The sequence below is a fragment of the Eulemur rufifrons genome, chromosome 16 (assembly GCF_041146395.1).
Source record: "Eulemur rufifrons isolate Redbay chromosome 16, OSU_ERuf_1, whole genome shotgun sequence".
NCBI classification, from domain to species: domain Eukaryota; kingdom Metazoa; phylum Chordata; class Mammalia; order Primates; family Lemuridae; genus Eulemur; species Eulemur rufifrons.
Genome location: NC_090998.1, coordinates 31,227,045 through 31,242,348, shown reverse-complemented (window position 1 = coordinate 31,242,348; position 15,304 = coordinate 31,227,045). Strand labels below are relative to the sequence as shown.

At 38.7% G+C, this 15,304-nt stretch overlaps 1 protein-coding gene across 2 annotated transcripts in view; it reads right to left on the bottom strand.

The window, feature by feature from the left end:
* The window catches only part of LRRK2 (leucine rich repeat kinase 2), a 137,426-nt gene extending 123,068 nt beyond the window's left edge, over positions 1-14,358 (bottom strand). Inside the window, exons 1-5 of one of the 2 annotated variants that reach the window (XM_069491825.1) lie at positions 14,069-14,358; positions 13,703-13,788; positions 7,374-7,483; positions 4,103-4,191; positions 302-436 (exon numbers count right to left, since the gene is read on the bottom strand). In XM_069491825.1, coding sequence (XP_069347926.1) covers positions 302-436; positions 4,103-4,191; positions 7,374-7,483; positions 13,703-13,788; positions 14,069-14,219 — 571 coding nt within the window. In that variant the 5' untranslated portion in view covers positions 14,220-14,358. The remainder of the gene's footprint in view (positions 1-301; positions 437-4,102; positions 4,192-7,373; positions 7,484-13,702; positions 13,789-14,068) is intronic. The other variant, XM_069491824.1, reaches the window with a different exon arrangement.
* Between the last annotated feature and the right edge of the window lie 946 nt (positions 14,359-15,304).

The window sequence follows — 15,304 nt, the reverse complement described above, 5'->3', positions numbered from 1 at the left end:
TTATTTTTTCTTTCATAACACCCACACATCCAGTTTTCAAAGTGAACCTTATGCCTGTTAAGCAATAGAAGAAAGTCTACTCCAATTGCATGATTTATAATCCGTGAATGAAATTCACTCCACCAAAACAAGCAATATTTCTAAATTAATCCCATTGCTTACCTTCGACAGACAACTCCCACTTCTTAATAAATAGTACGATCTTAGACACCTTCTTCTTATAATCATATTCTACTTTTCCCATTATAAGCCCTTTTTCTTATATGTACTTCAAAATAAAGAATTTGACATATTTAAATACCTCTTTCAAAGAGCACATGTAATGCTTTGCATCCAAGTTTCTGGATTTCATCATTGGCTGAAAATGTGTTCATGGCATCGAAAATTAACAGGAAAATATCACTTTCTTCATCCAGTATCAGTAAAGTGATTTTACCTATTTTGAAGAAAATAATATGCCCCAAGTAAATAGTTGCTGGAACACTTGATATGTTAATTTTTACATGAGGACTATGAATGGTTTGTAGACTTTTCTTTTTGATAAACCACTTAATTTGCCCCAGATGTGAGAGCTATGAGGCTCTAAAAGAGATAAATTCCCAATTCACTTTGCTCTAGTTTTATGATTCCCAATCAATACTTCTGGCCTAGAATTCTCGGTCTAAACTCCTGAAATATATTTCTATCCGCCTCTTAGACAACACCATCTGAATATTCCACGGCCACCCCAAACCTGGCCCATTCTTGTTCCCTATCTTCATCAGTGATACCATCATCCAGTAGCTACCCAACAAACTACCGAGTCTTCTTCCTTCTTCCATCCTCCCTCTCTCCTCTCATTCTCTGTTCAAACAATGAATCAACTCATTAAAAAGTCCTTCAAGTGTACCTCCTAAACATCTTGAAAACTCCCTTTTAAACAAGGCCCCTTCATTCCTACTGTGTTCAGGACTTTATCCTCTCACACCTAGAATGCAAAAACAATTGCTCAATTGCTCTGCTGGCCCAAATCTCTACCCAACTAATTTATTCCTGACATTATATTTCAAAAACACAAATGTGGTCTTGCAATGCTCTTGCTGAAATCATTGAAGGCCTTTTCATATGCCTTAGTATGACAAACAGGGCCCTCTGCAAAACAAACTTCAGTCCATTGATCCCATCAGCCCCATGTTCTTCCACACATTGTCTCCACTGCAAACATGCTAAACCTTTTGCTCATCACTAAACTTTTTCTTTGATATTCCTTTGCACTTACACTAGCTGCATGGAATACGCTTGCTTTTTTTGCCTTTTTCTACATGAAACATAATTCAAGAAATAACATAAATAACACCTATTCTGTCAATAAAAATAATAGTACTGGAATAGGAGTGCAGTACTATAGCAGTAAACACTTTTACAGCACATAATATGTCAGACACTGGTTGAAGCACTTCACTATCACACATTTGACCCTCAGCGCAACCCGATGAAGGAAGTGCAACTCCCATTTTAGAGATCAGAAAACTGAGGCACAGAAAGGTTGAGTGACTCCAGTGACTTTGCCCAAGGTCCAGCAACTAATAAGAGGCAGAGCTGTATAAAAAGGTAGGTGGTTTCATGTCCATGCTCTTCACTGCTACAAGTGAGTTCAGTAACTCTCTCTTCTATGTTCCTATGGTAGTTTTCTTCATATCTGCTATGATACTTTCCTTGTAAAATTGTAATTATTTCTCTGAATGCTTTTATCTGTCTGCTTACGCTGTACAATTCACAGTTGCCACTAATCATATGTAGATATTTAAACTCAAATTTAATTTAATTTAAAATTCAGTTTCTCACATTTCAAATGTTCAATAGCCATATATGACTACTAGCTATGGTATTAGACAACAACACTGACACAGAACATTTCCACCATTGGAAAATGTTATATTACACAGCTGAAAGTAAACATCTATATTATAAGGGTTTTGTTTCATCTGTCTTAGAATTCTTTTTTTTCCTTTTTTTTTTTTTTTTCTTTTTTCAGAGACAAGATATCATTCTGTCGCTCAGGCTAGAGTGCAGTAGCACAATCATAGCTCACTGTAACCTTGAATTCCAGGGCCCAAGCAACGCTGCCTCAGCCTCCCAAATAGCTGAGACTAACAGGCACACACCACCACACCCAGCTAATTATTATTATTTTTATTTTTTATTTTTTGTAGAGACAGAGTCTCACTATGTTGCCCAAGCTGGTCTCAAACTCTTGGCCTCAAGCGATCCTCCTGCTTCAGTCTCCCAAAATTCTGGGATTACAGGTGTGAGTCACAGCACCTAGCCAGTTGTCTTAGGATTCTCCAGCACCCAGCACAGCAGTAAGTGCCCAATAAACTATTAAATCAACTAACTAATAGCCAGACAATAAAAATGATTCACAAATTAACCTCCAGGTATCTGAAATGAACTTTAAAACACATGTAAAACTTACCTAATGGCTCAAAATTCTGAATGTTATATGGGAGAAATCACATTAACTATTCTTTTCAAAACACATATCAGGCTTCCTAACTACCTGCAAGCTGCTGACATCAATATATTCCAGTGTTGGGAGAGTTTTCAGATTTATAAACCCTAATCTTCCTGTCTATTGCCAAATGGAGAATGAACACCCCCCCCAAAAAAAAAAGTGCCTCCCAAAGTTGGGATTAAAATTAATCATGGTTGAGACTAGATAGTACATGCCATTAAATATGGTAATAAAAGGCTGTGAAATGCTGGGTACCTACTGGTCTTTCCTATCTCTCTTCCTTTACACCCTGTCTGTACTCTCTTTCTTCCTTTCTCTTTCTCCTGCAGGGTCTTCATCAGTTACCAGGGCTGATGAGACCATTTAAAACCTTCCTACCGGCCGGGCACGGTGGCTCACGCCTGTAATCCTAGCACTCTGGGAGGCCGAGGTGGGCGGATCGTTTGAGCTCAGGAGTTCGAGACCAGCCTGAGCAAGAGCGAGACCCCATCTCTACTAAAAATAGAAAGAAATTATATAGACAGCTAAAAATATATATAGAAAAAAAAATTAGCCGGGCATGGTGGTGCATGCCTGTAGTCCCAGCTACTTGGGAGGCTGAGACAGGAGGATTGCTTGAGCCCAGGAGTTTGAGGTTGCTGTGAGCTAGGTTGACGCCACGGCACTCACTCTAGCCTGGGCAACAGAGTGAGACTCTGTCTCAAAAAAAAATAAATAAATAAAAAAAAATAAAACCTTCCTACCCACATGTCCAGCCTCTCTCATGCTATCCTCCCAGGCCTCCGCACCCACATTTGTCTTGATCTGAAATGCCCTCCCCTCTGTGGAAGGAAACTCATTCTAGACCCTCAAAATTAGCTCCCTTGTGAGTATCCTTTCTTCTCAAAACCTCATACAACAGCGAGCTCCCATCATAGCAGTGACCGCAACTACCACACCACATCAAGATTCCTTGTTCTCAGGTCCGGGATGCTCCAGGCAAAAGTTTTCTCAGGCAAAGAGGCTGACATGAGGAAGCAGACCCTGGTTCTACCACTCAGTAGCTAAGGCAATCTCTGTGCTTCAGTGCTTCTCACCTAGAAAACTAAAATCCCTCTTGAAGGCGGTGTTTTGAGGTTTCTGCGTTTAAAAGCAATGTGAAGCATTTTACACATGAAACTTGGCATCTAGCAAGCATTCAAGAGTAATGCTATAATATGTATTTTTTAAATATGACTATTATGGCATATCTTAGAATATATAGTATAGAAAGCATATTAAAGATATATACGCAAAAAGATATAATAATGGCAAGGGCATGAATGGCCACCAAGCTAGTGGGAAAGTGAGATGTAGGACTAGATTTGGGGAGCAAACCTAGGACTAGAAATAGAGATTTGGGAGTAGTATGTAAGGTAATGTTTACAACCAAGGTATTGAATGAGATTTTTGACAGACAAAGTATAGAGAAGAGATAAGGAGAGAAGATAGAAACAGAAAGAACTTTGGAAATCACTGATATTTAGGTTACATTATGTTATGATCCTACAAAAAAGTTAAAACACATTTAATATATGTGAAATAATTTTTTAAATTTCAGTCAACATGAAAAACATGTATGTGTATTACCTGAAGACAGGAGGAGATCTAAGGCCTTTAGTCCAACTGTTGACAGGTTGATACTGGCATTATGAACTGTTAGCATTTTAAGAATCAGTCTAGAATTAAAAACAGAAATCAAGATAAGTATGAAATATTATATTAAGAGGTTTGCTTATTTAGATATTGTTTTTTATTCATCTACATTTTTATTAGTCTTGTATTTAATACTCTATTGTGAAATTCATGTGGTTTTTTTCTTTCTACAAACTTGAGCTAGGCTTATAAAAATTAATGGGGAATTTTAATTAGCTTTAGTGTGATGAATATTCCACAGTGTATGTGTATATAAAATCATCAATTGTACACCTTACATATAAACAATTTTTAATTGTCAACTATACCGCAATAAAGTTGGGAGAAAAGACAAAGAAAATTAACAGGGAACTATTATGAATCTAATTGGAAAAGTTATAAGTACTTCTTATTTTCCACTAAATATTCAAATTCAGTTATTAACTATTTTCACCTAACTTCATATCCAAAATATCATGAAGGGGTATATACATCAAGAAAGCAAGCCCCCCCCCAAAAAAAGAAAGCCCATTTTTTATATGTGATGTAAACTTATGAATTATATTATACATGTCCATATATTAAAATATAGGGAGATGTAATAAAGATGTTAGTTTGTGTACGTAAATTAAGAATTCATTAAATTATTTAAATTATTGACTGCTACTATTTTTAAAAGAGAAATTAATAATATTTTACATTAGAAAGTGAACCTCTGGGAGGTCAAGGTGGGAAGATGGCTTGAGCTCAGGAGTTCAAGACCAGCCTGAGCAAGAGTGAGACCTGTCTCTACTAAAAATGGAAAAAAATTAGCTGGACAACTAAAAATAGGAAAAAAAAAATTAGCCGGGCATGGTGGCACATGCCTGCAGTCCCAGCTACTCGGGAGGCTGAGGCAGGAGGATCACTTGAGCCCAGGAGTTTGAGGTTGCTGTGAGCTAGGCTGACACCATGGCACTGTAGCCCTGGCAACAGAGCAAGACTCTGTCTCAAAAAAAAAAAAAAAAAGAAAGTGAACCTAACATATCAGTATTTCATTAGTCCAAAGTCACAAGATTTTAATCTGTATGTTAACAACTCCGAAATAAAATCTTTAACCTACTTCTGCCCAGCACTGTTTGGCTTTACATTGTGGGGAGAAGATTGAGCTGACAACATCCAGAGCTTCACCTAGATTCAAGGCACTGGTCACATGTACCATTCCCACTTCTAACTTCATCACAAAAGAAGAAATTCTGGCCGGCCGGGTGCAGTGGCTCACGCCTGTAATCCTAGCATTCTGGGAGGCCGAGGTGGGTGGATTGCTCGATGTTAGGAGTTCGAGACCAGCTTGAGCAAGAGCGAGACCCCTGTCTCTACTAAAAATAGAAAGAAATTATCTGGCCAACTAAAATATATATAGAAAAAATTAGCCGAACATGGTAGCTCATGCCTGTAGTCCCAGCTACTCGGGAGGCTGAGGCAGGAGGATCCCTTAAGCCCAGGAGTTTGAGGTTGCTGTGAGCTAGGCTGACGCCATGGCACTCACTCTAGCCCGTGCAACAAAGCAAGACTTTGTCTCAAAAAAAAAAAAAAAGAAGAAGAAGAAGAAGAAATTCCTTCTTTAGTATTGGTAAGGCTTTGGAGGGGGAAAGACCTTAAATATAGGGATATAGGTTTTATGATAAATGTTGCTGGGAATGATCTCATACACTCCACTGTAGAGAGAAGTGTGTCTATCTCATTCACAATTGCATTGCTTCTGGCCTACGGGAGGGGAAAAATAAACATTTGATGAATGGAAGATGGATGAATGAATCAACAAGGGAGTAAGTGAATGAAAGAATAAATGAAGGGGATTTCCTATAGAAATGCTTATTTAATTTGAACAGTTGGTTCATCCTAGAATATCACTAGATGAGTTTTCCACACTCCCTGAGGTTACAGATTGGCTCATCTTTGGAGATCTTGGAAATTCTCAACCAAACCAAGGGACATTTAAAGTTACAATTCTTAATTACAGGTATATTTTGGGTAGTTCCTCATTAAATGCTGTACACTTTAGAACTGACTCAAAGAATTTCAAAGATTAGTTTGGAGATGAGAACACAGACTAATTACAAATATGCTGTATTCAAAACATACCCTTTAAATGCTGAAAACTGAAGAACATTAACACATATTTTTCAAAAATCAAAAATGTATAAGCACAGATATGCTCACCTATGAACAAACACATAGCTCCCATTTATCTAAATTGATAACTATAGTTGATACTGATCAATAATACAAAGATGTAAAATGTAGTTTTACACAAATTATGCTTTTCTCAAGCAATATATCATTGGAAGCAAAAATTATTCACAATTTTCTGCTCTGTGGTACAGAAAAGTCACATTAGGTATAAAAAAAATACTTAATGACAGAAGATATTTTTTAAATGTCAAGAAACAAAGTTATCCAAGAAGGGTTTTCCCGGGAACACATTTTTCTTCAGAAAATGTTTTCTTAATTAATTATGGCTAAGGAAGTAGTCTCATCTAAGAAATCATTATGCTGCAAACTGCAAAAACATAGCTGGCAAAATATATAGCTAACAAGTGTTGGCTGCAGATGTGCTGAAAGGTAATTTTCCTCTTTTTTCTTCTTTTGAAAGCCATAGTTTCAACTCACTAAATATGTATGTATGAATATACATAAATGTACTATTTAGAGACAGTACAGCATAAACTTTTAAATTACCACTTACAGAACTAACTTTTCAGTTCTCATATTTTTTAAGAGCTAGTGGTTTGTATCAGTTCTGCTATGAAAAAGTAAAAACTCTTCTTGGTTTGAATTCCTAAATAGTCATCAAAAATCTATAACTTAACCAGTTGTATAATTATCATATAATTATATTATTAACCTCAAACCCCTGGGTTCAAGCAATCCTCCTGTCTCAGGCTCCCAAGTACCTGGGACTACAGGCATGCACCACCATGCTCAGCTAATTTTTAACTTTCTATAGAGATGGGGTCTTGTCATGCTGCCCAGGCTCATCTCAAATGCCTGGCCTCAAGTGATTCTCCCACCATGGCTTCCCAAAGTGTTGGGATTACAGGCATGAGCCACTGCAGCTCACCTGTATTTTAAAGAGTTTTAGCGGAGTGGCCTCAGATTGAAAATACGATGTATCAAGGGAAAGGTTGTTATATGCATAGGTAAATATCAGTGCAGTTTGTTTTTACATGTCTGTCTTACTTACTGGTGAACACCAAGGACTTCCCAATCATTTCCAATATCTTGGGGTCCCATTAAGCTTTGCATTGTACCTGGGCAGATTTCTATTAATTTGCATAGAAGTGACCAACCCACCTGAAAGCAAGAAAGGAAAATATTCACATTTTTGTAAAGGATGCTAATGGAACATATTCAGTCAAATATGAATCTCTTCACTCTTAGAGGAATAGGCGACTATATCATTTTTAAATAATTATTTTAAAACAAAATGATACCCCGAAATGCCTACTGAAAAACAAAAGCAAGCTATCCAGTATGTTTAGAATACACCTTTCTCCAAAAGTCATACTAGAAGAGCATACAAAAAATTATAACATTTCTGAATGATGAAAGACATAGGCATGCTTATTGTCCAAAGAAAACATAATAAAATAAAATAAAATACAAAAAATAGTTTTAGAGGGCATATCAAGATTAAAGAGTGCAAGAATGGCTATACTCAGATCTTAGTACTTTTTAAGTTACATCTACCCAACAGAATTTCTTCCAAGTATTTAGGATTTTAATCACGGGAAACAATGAAGTGTCTTGGAATGGAGGATTAAGGGAAAGTTGAAGATTTTAGTGGCAAAGTGTAAGTTATCTGGAATGACTGCTCCCCGAGTAGAGGAGCCAGAACAGCAGCAAGAGAAATGTCATTGTCCAGGGATTGCATCTATATCTGTTACAGGAAAAAGAGAAAGGGCACCATAATATAGAGAGGAGGTAGAACTCCTCAATGCCCCCCCTTCTAGATTTTTCTAGAATGTCTAAATATGAACTGATGAGGTGCAGAGATCACAGATGTCCCTAGGTTCTTTCCCATCTCCAAATGAAATACGGATTTACTGATGAATTTTCAATATATCTTCACTCAGTCTGTTTACATATGATGCCAACTTGAATAAGCTGTTTTTTACCCTGAAAAAAATTTGAGGTCTTGGTTTCAAACTAGAGATATTAATAAAATTTAACCCACTCTTCCTACTGTATATTCCTCTCTAAATTTAAAGGACCTTCAATTCTTTCATATTACACTATAGAACTATACTTGATATGGTCAGGAAAAAACAAAATAGAAAATGCGTATATATGTAGCATCTAGAGATTAATGAAAAAGTTAAGTATGAGGTGTGATAAATACCAATAAAATATGGATCCTGAAAGTAAGACTCACTGTGAGCTGGAATTACTCAGAGAAGGATATCATATGGATGAGGTAGAACTTGAGCCAGATTTCAAAAGAACGCTCCAAAACTGATGAGCGGCGAGGAGAGTAGGATGCTGTATGGTAAGGAGACTGGTACAAGGGAGGAGGCTATTTCGAGACAAGACTGGATGCATAAGTGGAGTTGAATGTTGCAGAGAGTTGAATGACAAGGTGAGAAATTTATATGTATCCAATAAAGAATAACAGCTCAAGTTTCTTACTTGGTTACAAGAGTAAACAAGGGCTATTTCAAAAAGATAAAAATGATTATGTAAGATCTCTTTTCAATATCATTTCTGGATCTTTTCCAGATTAAACGTGAATTGCTTTATTTTGTCATTACTTCCTTTTACATAATTTCAAATTGCTTTAAAAGGCAGCAATTTCTGACAGTTATTTTTTCTTATACTATTTAAGTAGGACATCCTCCTCCACGTAAGCTGAACAGACGTTGACAATCCAGCTGTCATGGAAACCGACTATTTTTGTGCTTTCATAAAATACATTGAGAATTTTTCCCCCAACTATTTAAGAAAATAATACTCTGAACAGCTTTTGATGGGGGAAAAAAATCACATAGGATGCTAAAGTTATCTCTGTACCTGCATGGATGACTCAAGAAAAAACAAAAAACAAAAAACTTGTTTTGTTTTGGTTGGTGAAGCAACAGTACCAGTAATCGCTTTGCAAAAAGATGCAGGCAGCTGAGCTCTCAGTCACTTGCATGATTAAATGGAATCTCCAGCAGCAAAGCAGAGGTAACAATTGATCCATTAATCTATTCAATTAAAAGCTTATCTTCCAAAGAGAGAAGGTTCCCATCCTGCATAGTTACAATACAATCAAATTGGTAGTTTTACCTTATTATAATTATCCTATAAACTCAAGCATGGAATTAATGCACAATAGGAAAGAGTCTGAGGTTAAAGAAAATTTTAGCCCCTTTCATTTATTTTACTCCCCTTCCTCAAAGGTTGAAACTGTGTGATTAAAAAGAAAGAAAATTTAGGAGCACGGTGAAATGATGGGCAGGAAAAGAAAAATGTAAGGCAGCTAACCTAACTATAAATTCCTAAAAACTGTCATTTACTAAGAATCATTAATAAAATAAGAAAAAAATCTTGACAATAAAAATTCAAAGTCTGGAATACCATGTTAAATGAATTCTGGAAATAAACCTTCATATTTATTTTTGAAGAGTAATTTACCTTAACTGCTTATATTCATCATTAAAAGTTTTTAATTTGGCACTTCCAACTAATCCAACTTATAAAGCATTAAAGGATACTTAGAGTAATTACCAATATGAAGAAATTTGAACAAAAAAACCTACCTTCAAGTGGAGTATTAAAATGTCAGTATAGAGACCCCTTTCTACATCCCTTTGATGAGCCCAACAGTATAATAATTAAAATTGATGTCATGGTAGCTAGCATGGCCAGAGTATTGGTGCTTTTTACTTGCTTGCACAAAAAGCTTGTGAATTCAGCATCCAGTGGATAGTGAAACGGATTTTGAAGGTGTGTGAAGACTTGAGTCTTGGCTCTGTCACAAGCTCTGTGATCCTCAATGAGCTACTTACTCTCATTGAGCTATGAAAAGTCAAATATCCAGTAAGATTTCTGAAAGGGCAATTAGATTCCAGTGATGATATAATATACATAATGCCCCTTGTAGATACATATACATATGGTGCTAAAATTAGTAATTCTATTCCATTAAATTACCACATCAAAAGAATATTCCTCACATAAAACACTGGAACAGAATAGAGAACCCAGATATAAATCCACCCACTTACAGCCAACTCATTTTCAACAAAGGTGCTAAGAACATGCATTGGGGAAAGGACAGTCTTTTTAATAAACGGTGCTGAGAAAACTGGATATCCACATGCAGAAGAATGAAACTAGATCCCTGTGTTTCACTGTATACAAAAATCAACTCAAAATGGATTAAGACTTAAATGTAAGATCTGAAACAATGAAACTACTAGAAAAAAAACTGAGAAAACACTATAGGACACTGGTCTTGGCAAAGATTTTTTGGGAAAGACCTCAAAAGTAAAGGCAACAAAAGCAAAAATAGACAAAGGGGATCACATCAAGCTAAAAAGCTCTGTACAATAAAAGAAACAATTAACAAAGTGAAGAGACAACCTACAGAATGGAGAAAACATTTGCAAACTATCCATCTGACAAAAGATTAATAACCAGAATATATAAGGAATTCAACTCAATGATAATAAAACAAATAATCCAATTAAAAAGTTGGCAAAAGACCCACATAGACACTTCTCAAAAGAAGATGTACAAATGGCCAATAGATATATGAAAAATGCTCATAACTAATCATCACGGAAATGCAAATCAAAACTACAATGAGATATCATCTCACCCCAGTTAGAATGGCAATTACCAAAAAGATAAAAAAATAACAAATGCAAGTGAGGATACGGAGATAAGGGAACGCTTTTACACTGTTGGTGGGAATGTAAAGTAGTACAGCCATTATGGAAAACAATATGGAGATTCCTCAAAAAACTAAACATAAAACTACCATATAATCCAGCAATTCCACTACTGACTGTATGTCCAAAAGAAAGGAAATCATTATATCAAAGAGATACCTGAACTCCCATGTATCTTGCACCACTATTCACAATAACCAAGATATGGAATCAATCTAAGTGTCTGTCAACAAATGAATGGATAAAGAAAATGTGGTGTATACACACACACACACACACACACACACAGTGGAATATTATTTAGCCATAAAAAAGAATGAAATCCTGTCATTTACAGCAACATGAATGGAACTACAGGTCATTATGTCAAGTGAAATAAGCCAGGAACAGAAAGATAAATATTGCATGTTCTCACTCATATGCAGGAACTAAAAAAGTGGATCTCATGGAGGTAGAAGTAAAATGGTGATTAGCAGAGGCTGGGAAGGGAAGGGGAGGGAGAGATGAAAAAAAGTTGGTTAATGGGTACAAAAATACAGTTAAAAGGAATAAATTCTAGTATTTGATAATACAGTAGAGAAATTACAGCTAAAAATAATTTATTGTATATTTTAAAATAGCTATAAAAGAAAAATTATAACGTTCCCAATACAACCATAAATGTTTGAGGTAATGGATATCCCAAATACCATGATTTGATCATTACACATGTATACATCAAAATATCACATGTACCCCCAAAATACATACAACTATGATATATCCTCCCCGCTCAAAGTTAATTAATTATTTTTTTTAATTTTAATCTTTTTATTTTAGCTTAGGTTTGTTTTGGGTGTTTTTGTTCGGTTGGTTGGTTGGTTTTTTTTGAGACAAGGTCTCACTCTATTGCCCAGGTTAGAGTGTGGTGATGTCATCATAGCTCACTGCAACCTCAAACTCCTGGGCTCAAGGGACTCTCTTGACTCAGCCATTCAATTAGCTGAGACTACACATGTGAGCCACCATGACCAGCTAATTTTTTTAATTTTTTGTACAGATGGGGTGTCACCATTGCCCGGGCTGGTCTCAAACTTCTGGCCTCAGCAATCCTCCCCCTCAGCTTCCTAAAGTGCTAGGATTATAGGCATGAGCCAGTATGCCCAGCCTAATAATTTTTAAAGAAGACTATTCCTTATTTTCCAGCATACTTTGCCTCTGGTACCTTCTGGGCAAGGTTATTGAGTGACATTCACAACCACTCCAAACAAGTGTGCCCAGGCTTGGGAAGTTTCTAAAATTAAGAATTAGGTGGTGGGTATGGTCTAAGCTCCCTGGGGTTCTCAAGTCTACCACTGTCTCCTCTGGACCCTGCAGACCAAAGCCTGCTCAGGGTCTAACTGTCCTGGGTGGTATCAACTCTACCAAGCACAGAGTCTAGGGAATGGAGGGGGCCAGAATCAGGCACTTTTGAACACCAAAAGGGAGAAGTAAGAAGGGATGATGTGGGTGGAGAGCAGCAGGCACAATAGGCCAGTGCCTAAAAAGTGACTCATAGTTCACAGGCAAAATTCAGACTTTGGGTGCTAAAATGAAAAGCATCTTTACTATGCCTCCATCTTTTCTTGTTTGGGTTTGATAACAGCCTGAAAATCCATTGTCAGATGGAAAGTATTTCAGTTGAAGAAAAATTAAAATACTTACTCCAGATATAAATGTCCTTATATAAAAGAAGTGAGATATATGGTTTACCCAGATTAGATATAGCTAGATACAGTGATAAGCATAAAAATAACAAGAGACACACACCACTTCAGAGATTGAAATCATTCTTACATCTGTCTAGCACCTCCACAGAGTTCAAAGTCCAATTCTCTTTCCTTGCCTGACTTAACATACAGATGACAAAACTGGTATCAGTTCCCCAAATCTCAAAATGCTTCAAAGGAAGTTATCACCTTGGGCAGTAATTTTGTTTTGACTGTAAATCATTTAATTATCATCTCGGGGCTCCTTTTTTTTACTATGTCCAAGATATTTAGCAAATTTCTGGGTTTTCTATGGTACAGATTCTAAGTTTCACTGTTACATTTATTTTACATAACAGCTGCAATGTATAAATTTAAACATATAGGAGAATCGCAAGACATCACTTCTCTCAGATACTTGAAATCTGTCTTCAAATTAAAACAAACAAGCTGAAACCTATGAGAGTTTGCCAGTTACCTAATTGCATTTTATCACTGGTAATTATTTCCCTTTCCCAAACTATTCACAACACTGTCGTATCTAGGACATTGTAGGACATTGTACGTTGGGAAGAGTTTTAGAATAGTTTGATCTAAACACTAATGAACTTATCCTGCCAACAGCAGAACTAAAACCTCAATCCATTTTTACCCCCCTCCTGCCACCATCCATATTCTGTCAGTCGTTTTATAAAGTTATTTCTGAGAGACAGGGAACATGCAGTGGGCCCTTTATCCCATTAACACTGGCTAATGATTTGACAATGCTTCCAACTTAAAATCACAGTCAGCAGTTCATCAAACCAAATCTCAGGAATAACCAGCAACTCCAGGTATAAAACATTGACAGAAAAACGTGTCTTTCCAAAGAGAAGGGAGAACCAGTGAAGCGAAAACAACTCCTTTACCTGCTGCACGCTGGCGACTCTCATATACGAGTCCAAGATGATCAACAGAGGCACGTGGACATGTTTGCCTTGAAATAACTTGGAGGCTGGAAAAGAAAGGGGTGGGGGAACAGAAACAAAGTTAAGATCCACGGCACCCCTTGTAAGTCTGAAAAGGGGAGAGAAGTAAAAGAGGTGAGCTCAAGATCTTCCCGGAATTCTCAGCCCCTTCCTGCCCTAAGGGTAGGAGAAGGGAGTTTGCTTGGCTTCCCAAGAGTCCAGTTTTGAGCAGCTCCAAAGGGCGGGGAGAAAAGTTTGCCGAAGTGGGGAGGTCGGGGGGCGGGGGGGGGGGTGCAATATACGAACAGTTTCCTGGCAGGTGATTACCGTGGTCGGCGTATGTGAACACCAGCAGATCCTCCAGGATTTGGACCAGCGTTTCTATCTGTTTTCCTTCCTGGACATTGTTCAGCCTGACTATCAACTTCTTCAGAGTTTCCTCGTCTTCCTCGCACCCCTGAGAGCTGCCGCTGGCCATGGTGGCCCCGCTCCAAACGCGCCGCGCTCCCAGCACGACCGCGCGCCGCTCGGGGCAGGCGCAGGGGCAGGGGCGCGGGGCACCGCTCGCGGGGGCGACCGCAGCTCGGCAGCCGCAGCCAGCGCTCCCCGCGGGCCCCACGGGCACCCGCGCCCGCCTGTTTATGAGGAAGGCGGCGGCTCCCCGCCCTGCGCCGCCCTCCCTCTCCCCGAGCCCTCCTCCTCGGCTTCCTCCTCCCCCACCCAGGCCCCAAAAATGAGCTCAGTGGCCTGCTGCAGGCTCCGCAGGGCGACGGGCCGCGCTGAACCGCGGCGGCGACGGAGGGGCGGCCAGAGCGGGGCCCGGCCGGGTTGGCAGTGACCGTGGCCCCCACGCCCGCCGAGACCCGACCCCGGGCGGGCGCGGCCTCCCGGGACCAGATTCCACTCTCCGCGGAGTCGCGCAGGAAGAACCTGACTCAGCGGACTCCGCCGAGTCCCCAGGCCCCGGGAGTCCCGCAGTGGCGGGGACGAGGCTGCCGCCGGGCCTGCCACACTCCGCGACCCGCCAGTCGGGGGATCCCTCAGCCCCTCGGAAGGTCTGGGAACTAGGAAGAGAAAAAATGAAAGCCGCCTATCTCTAGATCTAAGAATAGAAATCAGGGCGTTGGGAAAAGAGGACACCGCCCAGCTGGCCCCTTTTAGGAAAACATTCTTTTTAAAGGTCCCCCTATAGGGAGATGAGTAATTTCCCCCAAAGGATGGAGAGTTTAGCAATTAAAACTTGCCCAGTAACTGTCTTTTCTGTGATTGTTGTAGCTGTTTGTAGGAGAGGAAGCTCCGGTCGCCAAAACGCCACCAAATGAACTTTTGAATATTTGAGTTTGCTTTAGGCAGGATCCTGATAGTTGGAGCACAACAAAAGTAATCTGCTCTCTGCCCTGTTAGAACAAAAAGAAGGGTAGGGGACATGAAATGAAAGGTGAAAAGGTGAAAGAAGCAAACCTAAATACTGTTCTCTTGGTGTTCAGGATAACTTACGAGTATGGGTGTCTATAAACCTGAAGTTAAAAAAAAAAGTACCAAAGTGATGTGTTTTTCAGGAAG